This window comes from Cupressus sempervirens, chromosome 2 (genome assembly GCF_028749045.1).
Source record: "Cupressus sempervirens isolate cs-2001-9-10 chromosome 2, ASM2874904v1, whole genome shotgun sequence".
Lineage (NCBI taxonomy): Eukaryota > Viridiplantae > Streptophyta > Pinopsida > Cupressales > Cupressaceae > Cupressus > Cupressus sempervirens.
Window position 1 is genome coordinate 328,948,451 of NC_143119.1, and position 15,441 is coordinate 328,963,891.

A 15,441-nucleotide genomic window follows, 5' to 3' on the forward strand; every position below is an offset into this window, starting at 1 on the left:
AAAATTTGGAAAACTAAAAATAAATCAATAATCTATGAAAGAATTCAAGAATATGGTTGAAATGCATACCTTAAACACTTCTTGCAAGGTATTTGAAGCTCCACAACTGATCTCCTTCGAATCCAAGCACCTCACTTCAAACTAGCAAGTATGAGAGAGCAAAATAGAGAGCAAATGAACTTGCATTGTGATTTAGAGGGTCGCTTTTAGGGTTTAGGGCCTTTAGGGCAAAAAAAAAATATTAAAAAATGATAATGGGCCCACGTTTTTGCATGTTCCTCCTGTCATTGCCGCGGATTCACGCGGATCCGCGCGGGGATCCTCGAGGATCCCCGCAGGATTCGTAATCCTGCCTGTGGATCCGTAAGGATCCGCGGGCCGCGGATCCTTACGGATCCACAGGCAGGATTACGAATCCTGCCCGGATCCTCACGGATCCATACGTGGATCCGGATCCGAATTGGACCCGAGCCCGGATTTGGCCTTTTCCAGGCGAATCCGGTAACATAGCTTTCCAACATTCTATTACACTAAGTTCTTGTTTTGATAATTCCCAATTGGAGTTAAATAATAGCTCAGCAGTCTAGCTAAGCTGCAAAATGCATTGGGGTTTTATGAGATTCAAACTCTAATTATACCAGCATGATGCTAAAGATTTGGGATAATGATCAAAGCCAACTAGGTGACTTACTAAAGTTAAATGGCTCGTCCAAGTAGTTTGGAGAACACCCTAAGTGTTAGAAGTGACTTGTGAAAGTGTCATATTGATCTTTACTACTAAATGAGGTCATCGCCAAGAACCATAGTCACTACTAACCAACCCAAAGCACTCCAAGAATTTTTGGAGTTCTCCCATCACACATCAAGTTGCATATGGAAAAGCTTAGAGATAGGGCAATGCTCACAAATCAATTTTACTAAAAATGGGGACATTAAAGAAAATGAAAGGTGAGGATTAAAGCGTCCTTTTTTGGAAATCTAAAAATCCTTGTTTAGATCCCTTGGTGGAGTTTTCAAATGTGTCTTTCCAGGGAAGTCCATTTTTGGAGCCATGCACAAGGTTAACTTGGCTAATGATGCTTATGGTAGTGAAAATGATGTATTAGGCAATTAATTGATTTTTAGCCAACTAATTGATGTTTAGCCAATTAAGGATTTGAGGGGGATTTGGGAGATCGATATATAATATTTGGAAGATTGGCTGAGTGATGAACTTAAGTAAATACATGTTGAATTTATATAATTATGGTTGGAATATAGAAGCAAATACTGAAATGATCAATCAATCAATTAAATAACTGGAATCTATTAATTAATTCTAGGAGGATGATTGAAATGATTAATCAAATATTTCTCTTTAGTTAGTCAAATCTGGAAGGGGTTATATGTAGGAGGAATTAGTTGATATAAGGATGTGGTCATATAAAGTTTTCTAAATTGAGACAGTGCAATTTGTGTTGGCAATGCTTATCTAAAGGTTTCCAAAGGATACAGACATCTTATAAATGTTCATGAAGGAGGAGATGCATTCAACTAAGGGTAAGTTGCACTTTTTTTTTCTGTTAGTGTACTTCGTGTTGGCAATACCAAGCCAAAAGTTTTTAAAAGGTGACAGACGTCTTGTAAATGTGCATGAGGGGGAGATACATTCAACGAAGCATAAGCTGCCTTTTCTTGTTGATGTTGCTTGTTCCAAACTACAATTCAAGTGATAATGGTGTAGTGAAACTTCACCGAAGAACACGATAGTGAAGTCTGGATATTTCCAAAGTGGCAAAGCTAGAAGAAAGGTCAAAAGGGGTGGCAAATTATTTATGAATGTGACATAATTCAAAGATGAAACATGTGTAAGCAAATCCCACAAGCTTAGTGATAGAGCCATTGAAAAGTGCAACTCGATTGGCAAGTGATGATTAAAAATTTAAAATAACTTATTTTGCTGGCAATGCCAACTCAAAAGAGTGGCAAATGGCAGATGCCTCTTAAGAGTGTGACACACATGAGAAGGGTAGAAAGTTCACCCTTTTCCAAATAAATCTCATCCTTATTAAAGTACTAAATCAAATGTAAATAAATGTTACCCTTCTCCAATGGCATAAGCAATGGAAAAAAGAAGGTGGTGAACACAATCTAAACATGATCAGCATGTAGAATGAAAAAGTATCCAAGGGAATTGCACTTTTCATAGGCACTACCATCCCAAAATGATGATCTGAGTGGCAGATTGTATTCAAAAACTGTACCATGTAAAGATTGACTCAGAACATGAGGGATTTGTCACATTTTCAAGAGGCAGCAGCAACCAAGAAGTGTGACAAGCTAGTTAGTCTCGTTCATGGATGTTAGGCTCATTTTATTCCAATTCAGAGGTGATTTGTAAACATGTGTAAACAAAATGTGCAAGTTTTTTTCTCCACTGGTGTTTCTCAGTTTGTAATATCTGGCATCAAATGAAAAGAAATATTGCTTTTGTTTCTGAAAGATGGAAAATAATTATAAGAAGGCTGTCTTATAGGGTTTAGACTTAATCTGACTCAGTATAAGTGAATATCTGAAGTTCTTTTCCAAGTGGATACTTGCATGATTGTCAATATCAGAATAGCAATCTTTAAGATATTGCTATATAAGTTCTATACTGTTTTGGTAGCTTTCTTGATCATTGTAATCATATTTTGCATGCCTTGAAGTGTGCTGTGCTATTGTTTATATGTTAATATGCTTTAATTTTGTGCTCTTCTATCTATTTAAATTTGTAGGCCAATTGTCTTGGGACCTGACGATGCAATTCTGTTTCTGTTTTACAGGTTTTGGGTTATAGGGGAGCAATTAGTAGCTTACGTGAACAAGCTAGCTATAAGCCTTCTTTTCCCTCAATTCAAGTCGATCTTAAGCTGTGTGAGCCAAAGGAGAATCTTAGAGTTTTCCCATCATTGCCAGTCAAGGTGAGGCATGGATTGTGAAGTTACTCACTTGATGCTACCAGCTTTAATTCTTAAAGTTTGTGAAGGTTCTTTCTCTTTCAACTCTGGAGGACTTCTCAATAGTTGTGTCATTATGTGCTGTAATGAGCTTTGATTATGTCACTGAATGTGTGTAATTTCAATGCTTTTATTCTTTATATCTATTTATTTTTGGTTGCATGTACAGTTTAGTAAATAAATTAGAACTAATATGCTATCACTTTAAACCCAGATTTTAAAGCAAATATGAGATGGAACTATTATTTTGTAGAACCCTGTTGGCTGCCCCTGTTTGACTGGTACTGCTGGAAGATGTTTTTTGCAATTTTGTGTTTTTGGTGTTTTTTTTTGAGTTTTATGCTTTTGCGTGCTTTTTTCAGTAAATGAGAACAATGCTTAGAAAACAGCTAACTATTTCGGAACAATGCACATGTATTTTAATTCTTTATTCACTGTCCATTTTGATTGAAATATAAATACAATTTTTCAAAGTAAGTGATGAATTATTAATTTGAAGGAACCTGATATGAATCGCAACCTTGAACTATTAGTCCAAATTTCTTTGCAGCTTACCATGATGGAAGAACTTCAGCTAGCCGGCTGTGTTTTTCATTGAATTACTGCTTCTAAACCCACACAAGCCACCCAAAACTCTTAGCATCACCCTCTAAAACTCATGTTACTTCTCTACCGGGGTGCAGCTGCCTTAATGAGTCCCAAACGCTGAATTTAGAGGCTGCGATTGGGCTCTTTGCTGTCCCATTATCCTCTCTGAATAATCTGAACAAGCCTCTGATAGCAATCTCCAGATTCTTAACCCTTTGTCACATTCATGACTTTTGAATGAAGCCATAGCTAATTGGACTACTAGCCCTCCCTGAAATTGTTTGTCCCAAAACCTTCTTCCTTGTGCTAGCTGACTCTACTCCATCGGATCCCACAGATAAGGCTGTGTAATGTCCCTGTCATCACTAACCAACTCTTATAATGATATCATCACCCATATAATCAAGAGAGTCTGCCTAACTGAACCCATCACAACATCTGATGTCGCAGGAACATAAACAAAATATGGGAGCATCTCTACAAGTAGACAAGATTTGTCCTCTTTCTCTGCACACAATAAGCTATCATACAAATTATCCAGCTCATGCGGTAGTGAACTATGCATCCAGGAAATATCATGTAAATGTGGATCAAATGTACTGCTGATGCACTCGTCAGCAGGCACACCTCTTAAAATTCTTCTGCCAGGCCTGTCTAGAACCCTGATGCACTGGTGGGATCCCAGACATAAGACAAACACCCATATCCATATCAAACAAGGGATTGCTCACAAAGTTAACTGCATTGATATGCTTATCAGAATGGTTTATCTCTGAACTGCTGGAGACATGATCACCTTGCAGTTCTTTTAGAAATAGATCGTAAACTCCCCTTAACACATACCCCCAGCCCTGGTTCTCAAACCTCATCTCCATTGAACATAGGTTGAGGGTGGACTCTCCAATGACCTATACCCAATGCATACCAAGTATGATGTCTAACTCACCCAAGTTGACTACGTAGAAATCAGCCTGTAACTCATAGGCATTAAATGAAAGAGTGAGATTGCATATGCATCTAGTGCAGACGAGGGTATAACCATCTGCCACTTTCACATGAAATTTAGCGAAGTCCTCTGCTTGAAGGCTATACTGGTGCAGGAGCACCTAGGTAGGGCTCATGGTAGACCTAGGGTTCCTAAGTTGTTTTGGCTTGTAGTGGTCCTAGCCACACCACTAGTGTAATAAGGGGACTAGCCTAGTCCTAATGTGAGGCATGTTAGAGTAGGAAGCCTTAATAGGTCCTTAGTGACCTTAGTTGCCAGTATGCCCACATCAGGTCAAATAGGGTATATTTGTGATTTTGGTGGTAAATTGGCCAAGCAAGGGACTTGAGACGCTTTTTCGATGTTTTTAGACCTTACCATGCATTTGAGGAAGTTTGGTGGACTTATCACCAAGTTTGGATAACACATCCAAAAAGATGTAAAAGTTGTCAATGTTGTCATTGACAACATTGACAACATTTGTTGGATAAGAGCAACTTCGAGCAATGGGTTTCATAACTGTTTCAAACCTTTGGTTTTGAGCCTTGCTCAACTATTTAAGGCTATGCTTGACCTAATCAAGGGGTTGGCTTAATTTTGGAAGAGTGTGTACAGACTGGATCATAGCAAGAACAGTCACAGTTTTTGTTTTTTTGAGCATTTGGCATATTAATGGATTGAATTAAGTGCTGTAACCCATGGAAGTGTTAAAGTAGCTCATTTCAAGAATCTGTGTGGTGTTGGTTTTTGTTTTTGTAAGCTTTTGGTTAGGTTTGTAAATTCTTTTTTTTTTTTCTATGAGTTCGCTAGTTTGAACCAGGCAACTGGTGAAGATGGAGTCATAAGTCCTCTTCCTATCGTTCTGCATGGGCTTTTGGGATTAGGGAGGTGACTCCATGTACATATTGTACAATAAAGGAAGGGCCCTAGAAAGCAAGCAAAGCATTTTTAAGGTGATGCCCTAGGCGAGCCCAAGTTGCATGGCTAGGGATCACAGTGAGCTGTAGAGGTGATAAGGAGGATTGAATGCATTGATAGCTTCAATCAAAGCTTGGAGAATGGTAGATACATGAGTGCTGAAGTCCCAAATTCAATGGGAAGTGTTGGTGAAAGATTCTTGGAAGGGGAAATTAAGATTTTGTTAGACAGGCTTTGAATGCCTTGAAACCCTGATTTATAGGCATGTTTGTAGGCAGTACTGTACAGGCAGTTTGGGAGCCAAAGACCTTGAGAATCTTTTAGATCTCTGAAATGGGTGTCTGGATCAAAGTTTAGTTTCCCTCCTTGTTAAGGACTTTTTCAAGTTATTGGGGTTTTTCACCAAAAGTAGGCCTAATTGCTTGTAGCCCTATTTGGGAAGCAATTGTTGAGTTTCTCGGAATTCGATTAGGGTTCCAATGCAAAATGTGGTTGCAGGCTTGGTAAAGGACCTTAATGACCTCCTAGAAGCCTACATCTCTTGGTGAAGTGATTGTTGATCACGTTGTGACAGATTGTGGAAATTGTGGAGCTGAAGCCCAAAAAGCTAATGAAAGTCTAAGGGGTGGTATGTGGAGCTATTGTTCTATTTAATTGGTGTTCACTAGTTGAAGGAAGTAGGACCTTGTGTATAGAATCCTAAGGAGAGTAGGGTTAGTTAAGAACCCTATTAGGTTAGAAGAGTGGGCCTAAGGAGACCCTAGAGAGAGATAGGGTGAGAGAAAGACTAGTGTTACATCATACACCTACCGACAAATCCCCTCATCAATGAAATTATGTGTAGTCCCAACGTCAAGTATGGCAATGCATGACTGTCCATTCACTAATCCTCTGATCTTAAAAGCAAATGGAAGTGGTACAAGGGTGGATAATGCTATCGTAGATAGTTTGGCATCAAGGCCAAACTCCAAAAAAACTTTCCAAGCCTCATAAACATGTGAAACAACTGATTGATGTGAATTTTCAGCCTCATTATCATTGTAGTCTACCCACTTGGAACGACTGGCCTTCCCTTAGACCTAAATGGGCAAGTGTGATCGTGATCATGAGGCTCTTTACATCAATAGCATAGCTGTCTCTTTCTTAAATCCTCACGAGTTGCCTCATCATGTCCTGCTACTGGCTTCTTTTGGTTAGCAACTTGTGGGTGATCCTCATCTGAAGGTAAGGTGGTGGATTTAGGCTAAACCTATCTCTTAGGAGCTGCAAGCTCCATGCTCTTGGCCTTTTTAATGACCCCATGGAGAAGAAGCATATCAAATGCCTTGAGCCAACCTCTCAATGGCTTCTGAAGAACTTAGTAAATAACATGACCAAACATTTCTAAGTTACACCGGGAACCAAAATAGCAAGCCTCTAAATACTCGTTAATGAAAGAATCCAAGCTGCCCGCATGCCTAAGCTGAGAAAAATCTCTAAAATATGACTCTAGATCTTTTCTCTCAAAACACTCAATCAACTTGTCAAAGAACTCCTGATAAGAGGTAATAAGATTGTGTTGTCAGGTGACAATCCTGTGATGCCATCACTTATAGGCTATACCTTCTAGATATGATAAGATAAATAAGTTTATTAATGTCCAACAAAAGACCAACAAAGGTTCCAAGGGAGTGCGTAAAACAAAGCAACAACCCAACATACAACAGGATCACAAAGCAATTTCCGAAAGAAAGAAAGAAAAGAATAAAGAATCCAAAGCAAGAAGGAACCATCAAACCAAATAACCCAACTAGCTAGCTGCTTTGATCAATCAAGAAAACCTCTTAGAATCGACAGATAAGTTGTAAGATTGGAGATCTTGAGTTGTTTTCAAGAGCCTCTAGAAGTGCTACAAGAAAACCATTGCTGAGTGAAGAATTTGTGAGGTATCACAACCCTAGGAGACCCAAAGGGGGATCAAGTGCCCACTTGGTACCCCGCATGGAGGGAACCACTGTGAAGAATAAGGTGACGAGCTGATCATAATGCAATCTCTGGGGGAAAAGCTGCTATAGAGTGAGGCCCTGAAGTCTGTGTGTATCCTAAAGGTAAAGCTTAAGGCACATTTGATCCTTATACATGAAAAAGGATGTGAGAGATTGAGCCTCAATAAGTTGTAGAATCTCACTGTGATCTCATAGTAGATTGGGCAGTGAAAAATGAAGTGATTCTTTGACTCAACCTCTCCCAAATCACAAAGTTGGTAGATCTGATCTCCCCTAGCTAAATGGTGGTCAGTTTAGATGTAGAGTCTATGATAACCCACTCTCAAAGAACCAAAAGAGATATGAAGAGCATGGGACCAACCATGAGACAGGTACGAGGGGTGCAGAACGACCCCGTCTTGTAACTCAGGAAAGTGCTCTGCATAAAATGCCATCCTTGGGTGAAGTCCCCTGGGGGGTAAGTCCAAGTAGTACAAATGTATTGTTTGTAGATGCTAGTCTTGATATGCATGTTCAACTTTTTATGGGGTGGCAAACGATGAGGTGAGGCCTTGGGAATACGGGAAAAGGGGAAGGCAATCAATATCGATCTTGATAGAACCCAATAAGGAGAGGTTGAGTGAACCAACAACGAGCTTGATTGATGGAGTCCAAGCATGTAGTAGCCTCTGAGGAGCCATAGACCAAGTATGGATAACTATGGCGTCCCTCCAATGAGTCAATGAAGTCGCGTAGGTGATGTAAGAACCAAACCAAATAAAAATTAGTACCAAATCTAGGAGGATGGGCCCAAAACTTGGCAAGGGCAATACTGTATGGAGTAGATTGGCTACATTTAATAATATGTCGAAGGAATCGAGTGTGGACATGCTCCAATGAAGCCCAATTTGACTTCGATTAGGACAACCTGTGAACTGCAGTACCATAGAGCACAATTGGTCTAATCAAATTGTCCCAAAAGGTCAGCTTGGACATGGGGCATGGGAAGTTATATTTGAAGCACTATCTCCCAACAACATCTTGAGAGCCATTCCCCTTGTTGATATGAGGATTAATTATTGGTCTCATGCTGAATCTAGGGCCAAAAAACTGGACCCCCAGATATGTGTATGAGGAAGCAATCTCAATCTCCTCACCCTAAAGAAGAAGTGGGGTGAGAGGTTTTAAGACAATTGAAGAGCATCACCTTGGTCTTACTCAAGTTTACTGTCCTCTGTCGATTGCAGAAAGAAGCAAGGCCATCAAGGAGTCTCTGTATGCCTTCCAGAGAGGAGGCTATGAAGACCAGACCATCCACGAAGGACAAGATGGAAATCAAAACTTGGTGTAGGAAACATCCGTCCTCAGGGAGGGAGTCCGCTTGAAGGAACTCCAACTCATCAATGTATAGTCCAAACAAAGTGGGAGATAGAGAGAAATCTTGCCTCATAGATGTAAAGCTACAAATATTATATCATCTTCCATCCACCACTGTCATAGTCCTTTAGGAAGATATCAACTTTACTGATTAAGGCTCGAGCTGTGACCTTGCCATTGCCATCAAATTTAGGAAGAGTGAGCTTGTTAGTGGCATATATAAGTGCAACATTTTGATTTCTTTGCCTTCTCTCTTGCCTAGGTTTGCTATGCTATCTCCTTTGAGTAATAAATCTATCAAATAGAAGGTTCGCCTTAAGTCTCTATGGCAATGCATCTCACTCGTCATGCATGGTCAACATATCGTCTATAGAACCTCCACTCTATTCTTCCTCTACATTCCCCATCCTAGACTTGTTCATCAAAAACATGACATGTGCGGGTCTATCTTATGTACTAGTAGATATCCCCCTAGCCCAAGGGATCCCAACGACACTACCACAATCTTCCCCGTCCTAGTTTTTCCCTCTAGGCAGTGACATCTGTTAAATAGCTGTGGTAAGCTAATGCAAAACAAAAATCACCTTCTACAAGGCCCCTATAAGTTTCCATAGCTTCCCTGTCGTCATTATCATCTGCATGCCTGGGTGGACTACCACCTCTCTTGTCACCCGCTGTACCCAATAGTGTTTCTTGGTACCTATTTGGATCAAGCCTCTTTAGCTGCATGGTTACTCAATCCTGCAGGATGGCAAGAAACCACTTTGAAACCATTGTAAGAACCCTATTGATTCTACCCCTGTTAAACAAACATTGCTGGAAGATATTTTTTTGCAATTGTGTACTTTTGATGTTTTCTTGAGTTTTATGTTTTTTTGTACTTTTTTTTCAATACATGAGAACAATGCATTAAAAACAACTAACTATTGCGGTACAATGCATGAGTTTTTATTTTTTTGTTACTATCCCTTTTGGTTGAAATACAATTACAATTATTGAAACTAAGAGAATATTTATTAATATTGAAGGAAACTGATACAATTTGCAGCCTTGAACTATTAATTCAAATTGCTTTGCAGCTTGCCACAATGGAAGAAATTCAGCTAGGCAGCTATTTTTATGACTGAATTACTGTTTCTTATCCCACACGAGCCACCCATAACTGTTGGCATTGCCCTCTAAAATTCACGTGGCTTCTCTACAGGGGTGCGGCTGCCTTGATGAGTACCATATGCTGAACCTAGAGGCTGCAATATGGCTCTTTGATCCCTATTTATCTTTGCAAATGATCTGAACAAAAACTCTGACAGAAAGGTCCAAATTCTTCACCATTTGTCACAAGCATGTCCTTTGAATGAAGTCATAGATAAATTGTACAATTTAGTTGGATCTTTCCCCAATCCAAAGCTCTCAAAAATCAGAAGAATTCACAATTCTCCAGACTGTTAAATTTCTTGATTAGATTTATTTAATTCAATAATAAATATATAACTCATGTGAAGCACTTTAAATATTATATCTCTTTATGCGAAGGTGACTTGAGTCTATATTTCAGACTTTATTGAAATCCTCATTCAATGTATGTATATACTCTTAAGGTATCCTGCAAGGACTAATTTATAGGGAGGCAAGTACTAGGGATGTGACCCCTATGTACACCTGTTCACCCAACCAACACAACAACCATCGAAAAGGTTTGACAGCTAAATGAGACGTGACAAGGGTAATCTCTGGTCAACGCAACTATTCCATAATGTGACATGCCATCTCTAATAACGAGGCATGTTAGAGGTATAGTTGATCACATGGGGCTTAGGTAATGCCCGATAAAGATAATATATTCAGTCTTTTAATTGCCCATGCACTTTGCCATCAATCACGTGCAATACTTGAACATTGATTGTAGCAAAGGAAAGATGTGCATGTAAACATAGAGATACAGTAAGGACAAAATATCTTATTTTGAATGAGTATATACAAAATCTTTGAATTATAAATATAATTGATCATATGAATAATTATAAATCAATAATATATATATATATATATATATATAAAATTATTTCTATTTAATCAAGGAGTTGTCCTTTTAAGTTGTACATCTTGTGTTTAAACTAATAGAAGCTATAAAACATTAACCCTAAAATTATTTCTATTTAATCAAGGAGTTGTCCTTTTAAGTTGTACATCTTGTGTTTAAACTAACAGAAGCTATAAAACATTAACCCTCCCTCTTAGCTAGGGAGGATAAACACAAGAATATTATTTCAATGTAATATTACAAATAACAATCTCATTTGACATCTCAGAAGATTTCCATCATTTGATATTGCATTTGATATCATAAGTATTGGTCATCTAGAATATCAATACATAATTTTCACCAAATACCTAATTGAGGTTTGATACCACATTTTGATATCATGAGTATTGGTCTCCTAGAATATCAACATTTGATATTCACCAAGCACTCAAAAAGGTTTTGATATCACATCTAATATCAAGAGTATTGGTCTCCCAGAATATCAATGATATTCACCAAGTACTCAAGAGGTTTGATATCACATCTGATATCATGAGTATTGGTTTTCCAGAATATTAATGATATTCACCAAATACCCAATTAAGGTTTGATACCACATTTGATATCAAGAGTCTTGGTCTCCCAAATATCAACATTTGATATTCACCGAGTACTCAAAATAAGGTTTGATATCACATCTGACATCAAAAGCATTGGCCTCCCAGAATATCAATGATATTGACCAAATACCCTTTGAGTAATGGCCTTCTAGAATGTTGAGATGCAAGACATTCACCATATACTCAAATTGTTTGATCTCAAAATACAAGTTACTGTAAGATTGTCACCGTACAGTAACTTCTCCAAATACAAGTGACATCATTTGGATGTCATCACTTCCTCATGATATACATAGGGGAAGGCTCATTAAAATCATACACAATGACTTTTTCAATTCCCTCGAAATATCAACGTTAGAGCTCCTCATTTAACTCCTTCCTGCAATAACATTCTCAAGAAGGAAGGTCAAGGCACATAGCTCTTATGATTTAAAAATGTAGACAAAGAATAAAGTATAGTAAAATAATTTGATATTATAAGACTCCATCTTAGAAATTTTAGCAAGCTAAATTTATTTTTGAAAGAATTTCATATTTATTTTACAATTTAATGAATATAATAGAGAACTCTCGTAATCCAATATTTCACACATGTTATGGATATTTTGAAGCAAAGTAATAAGACGCGGACCCGGCTTGGACTCGGCAAGGGTAACTCGACTCGTGACCTAGCTCAAACTCGCATGTGACTTGACAGTGACTTGGCAAAGTGATAAAATCCTTGAAATTTAGAGATTTTTTTGGATTTAAATTAATTCTATGCACCCATTATTGAATAAAGATTAAAGACACAATAATATCACAAAGTAGAAGGTAATTTGATCACATAAATAACATACATCAATTACGTAACTACAAAGGCAAACAAATTAAAAATTAGCCGAGTCAGATGAGTCGGCCGAGTCAGGTGAGTCAGGCGAGTTAGCTCAGTTGACTCATCGAGCCAGGGTCACGGGTCATTTTGACCCGGCTAAGGTAACTTGACTCGCTGACTTGGATGACTCGCTCGACTCGTGGCGAGTCTCGTTACTATGTTCTGAAGCTCTTTTAGAATGGACATTTTTGTTAGCCGACTGGATGGTCCCGGCGGTGTTTCGGTAGCCAACGGAATGATTGTCGTCGGTGTTTTGTATTTTGTAGCCGATGGGTAAATAGTTTGTAGCGGACATAATGTTTGTGGCCGACGGACTCCTCCGGGAAGGTTTGGCGGATAGTATTTATATCCGGTCTGGGATCATTGTAAATCATCTTCTATCTTCTATTACTCATCTTATAAAGCATCATGTATGTCTGGCATATGTGAATATAATTCTGCTGTTTGTGTTCGTTTTCCATTGTCTGTATGTGTTGAATTCTTTACCAATACGGTAAACAATTTCTTTGGATCTATATCAGAATTACTGACTTTAGCAAAGGCTGCTTGATGTTTCAGTCTATCAGGGCATTGGAATGTTGAGTGACCATAGTTGTCACTCTGATAATGTATTTTGTTTGTTAATTTGCCTTAGATATTTTGTAATTGTCGTCCGGAGACGACTTTTCTTTTTGGGGGGGATGGTGTCAGCTGACTGGATGGTCCTGGCGGTGTTTCTATAGCCGACGGAATGATTGTCATCAATGTTTTGTATTTTGTAGCCGACGGAATGATTGTCGTCGATGTTTTGTATTTTGTAACCGACGGGTAAATAGTTTGTAGTGGACATAATGTTTGTGGCCGACGGACTCCTCTGGGAAGGTTCGGCGGATAGTATTTATATCCCGTTTGGGACCATTGTAAATCATGAATGATCTACTATTACTGATATTATGAAGCATAATGTATGTCTGGCATATGCGAATATAATTCTGCTATTCTGTTCCATTGTCTGTATGTGTTGATTTCTTTACCGACAGGTAAATAGTTTGTAGCGGACATAATGTTTGTGGCCGACAAACTCTTCTGGGAAGGTTCGGCGAATAGTATTTATATCCTGTCTGGGGTCATTGTAAATCATCTTCTATCTTCTATTACTCATTTTATGAAGCATAATGTATGTCTGGCATATGCGAATATAATTCTGCTGTTCGTGTTCATGTTCCATTGTCTGTATGTGTTGAATTCTTTACCAGTATGGTAAACAATTTCTTTGGATCTATATCAGAATTACTAACTTTAGCAAAGGCTGCTTGATGTTTTAGTCTATCAGGGCATTGGAATGTTGAGTGACCATAGTTGTCACATTTAAAACATTGCATTTTAGAGTAATCTACATTTCTTTTTTTCCTTTTGAATTTAGGTTTCTTCTTTTTATTGATTTGGAATGTGAGAGCCTGAATATCACCTCCAGTAGAAGTATCGCTTGGATGTATTAACATGTACTTCTCTTGTATGCAATCATTCTTTAGTCAAACAAGTTTAGGAAGCTTGGATCGAGCACATACCCCTCGTCTAAATGTTTTCCATGATGGTGGTTGTCCCTTTAGAGTTGTCATTACTAATTCTTTCTCATCATAGATGTGACCAATCTTAGAGAGTTGGTTCCTTAGTTCTGTGATCCTTAGGAAGTATAAAGCAATAGATTCTCCTTTGTTCATTTTAATGTTGGAGAGATTGTCTTTTAGAGTTAGAATTCTTGTGATATTGTTTATCTCAAACATTTCTTCAAGTGCTTTGAAGATTTCATGCACTGTATCTAATTTTGAGATAATGGGAAGTAGATATTCCTAAACATCGTCCACAATTAATTTCATGGCTCTAGTGTTATCTTTTTCCCATTTGTTCAATTCTTTAGTCCCCTTTGGTGGTTGGTCATATTTTTCAAAGAATTGTTTTAGGTCATTCTCTTTTAAAGTCAATTTCATTCGTACTTTCTACTGTGTATTGAGTCACCATCAAGTCTATCCTCTGCTTTTATACCACCTACCATTTTGATCGATAAGAAAGTTGAGGATAATTTTAGTGCATTGAATAAAAAATCTAATCGGGATCGTCTCTTAGACCCGCTCTAATACCATGTTAAATTTCTCGAGTAGATTTATTTAATTCACTAATATATATATAACACATATATTTAAGCTTTGTGAAGCACTTTAAATATAATAAGTATATCTCTTTATGCCAAGGTGACTTGAGTCTATATTTCAAACTTTATCGAAATCCTCATTGAATGTGTGTATATACTCTGGTATCTTGTAAGGACTCTAATTTATAGGGAGGCAAGTACTAGGGACGTGACCCCTATGTACACCTATTCACCCAATTGACATATCAACCATTGAAAGGGTTTGGCAACTAAATCAGACGTGACAAAGGTAATCTCTGGTCAACGCAAGTATTCCATAATGTGACATGTCATCTCCGATAATGAGTCATGTTAGAGGTATAGTTGATCACATGGGGATTAGGTAATGCCCGATGCAGATGATATATTCACAAGCTTTTAATTGCCCATGCACGTCGTCAATCACATGCAGTACCTGAAAATTGATTGTAGCAAGGAAAAGACATGCACGATAACCATAGAGATATAGTAAGTACAAAATATCTTATTTTGAATGAGAATATACAAAAGCTTTGAATTATAAATATAATTGATCATATGAATAAATATAAATCATTACCATATATATAATTATATATATATATTTAATTATTTCTATTTAGTCAAGGAGTTGTCCTTTTAAGTTTTACATCTTGTGTTTAAACTCATGGAGAAAATGCCCAATTCCTAGCTTCAAGAAGCTCATGCCAAAGTCAAGATGAGGAAATAATATGCATAAGGTGATCAATCTACTTCATGGAGCTTTTATGCACCTCACGCAAATCCACATTACTTTTGTGTTTTATAAAACATTAAATACATTTGCCTTGATTTCTCATGTTCATTTAGGGAAATAATAAATAGGCCCATGCCCCGTTATTATTATGTTTATTTAATGCACTCTTTAAGTCAATTGACCCCTTTTTAATAAATAATTTCATGTTATAACTTAGTAAGACCTTATCATT

General features: G+C 37.8%; 1 protein-coding gene across 5 annotated transcripts in view; it reads left to right on the plus strand.

Moving 5' to 3' along the window:
* The window catches only part of LOC149572432 (carbon-nitrogen hydrolase family protein), a 263,986-nt gene that overhangs the window by 123,049 nt on the left and 125,496 nt on the right, over window positions 1-15,441 (plus strand). For all 5 annotated transcript variants that reach the window (XM_089813597.1, XM_089813598.1, XM_089813599.1 and 2 more), the window contains exon 6: window positions 2,805-2,942. In XM_089813597.1, the coding sequence (XP_089669723.1) occupies window positions 2,805-2,942 (138 nt within the window). The remainder of the gene's footprint in view (window positions 1-2,804; window positions 2,943-15,441) is intronic.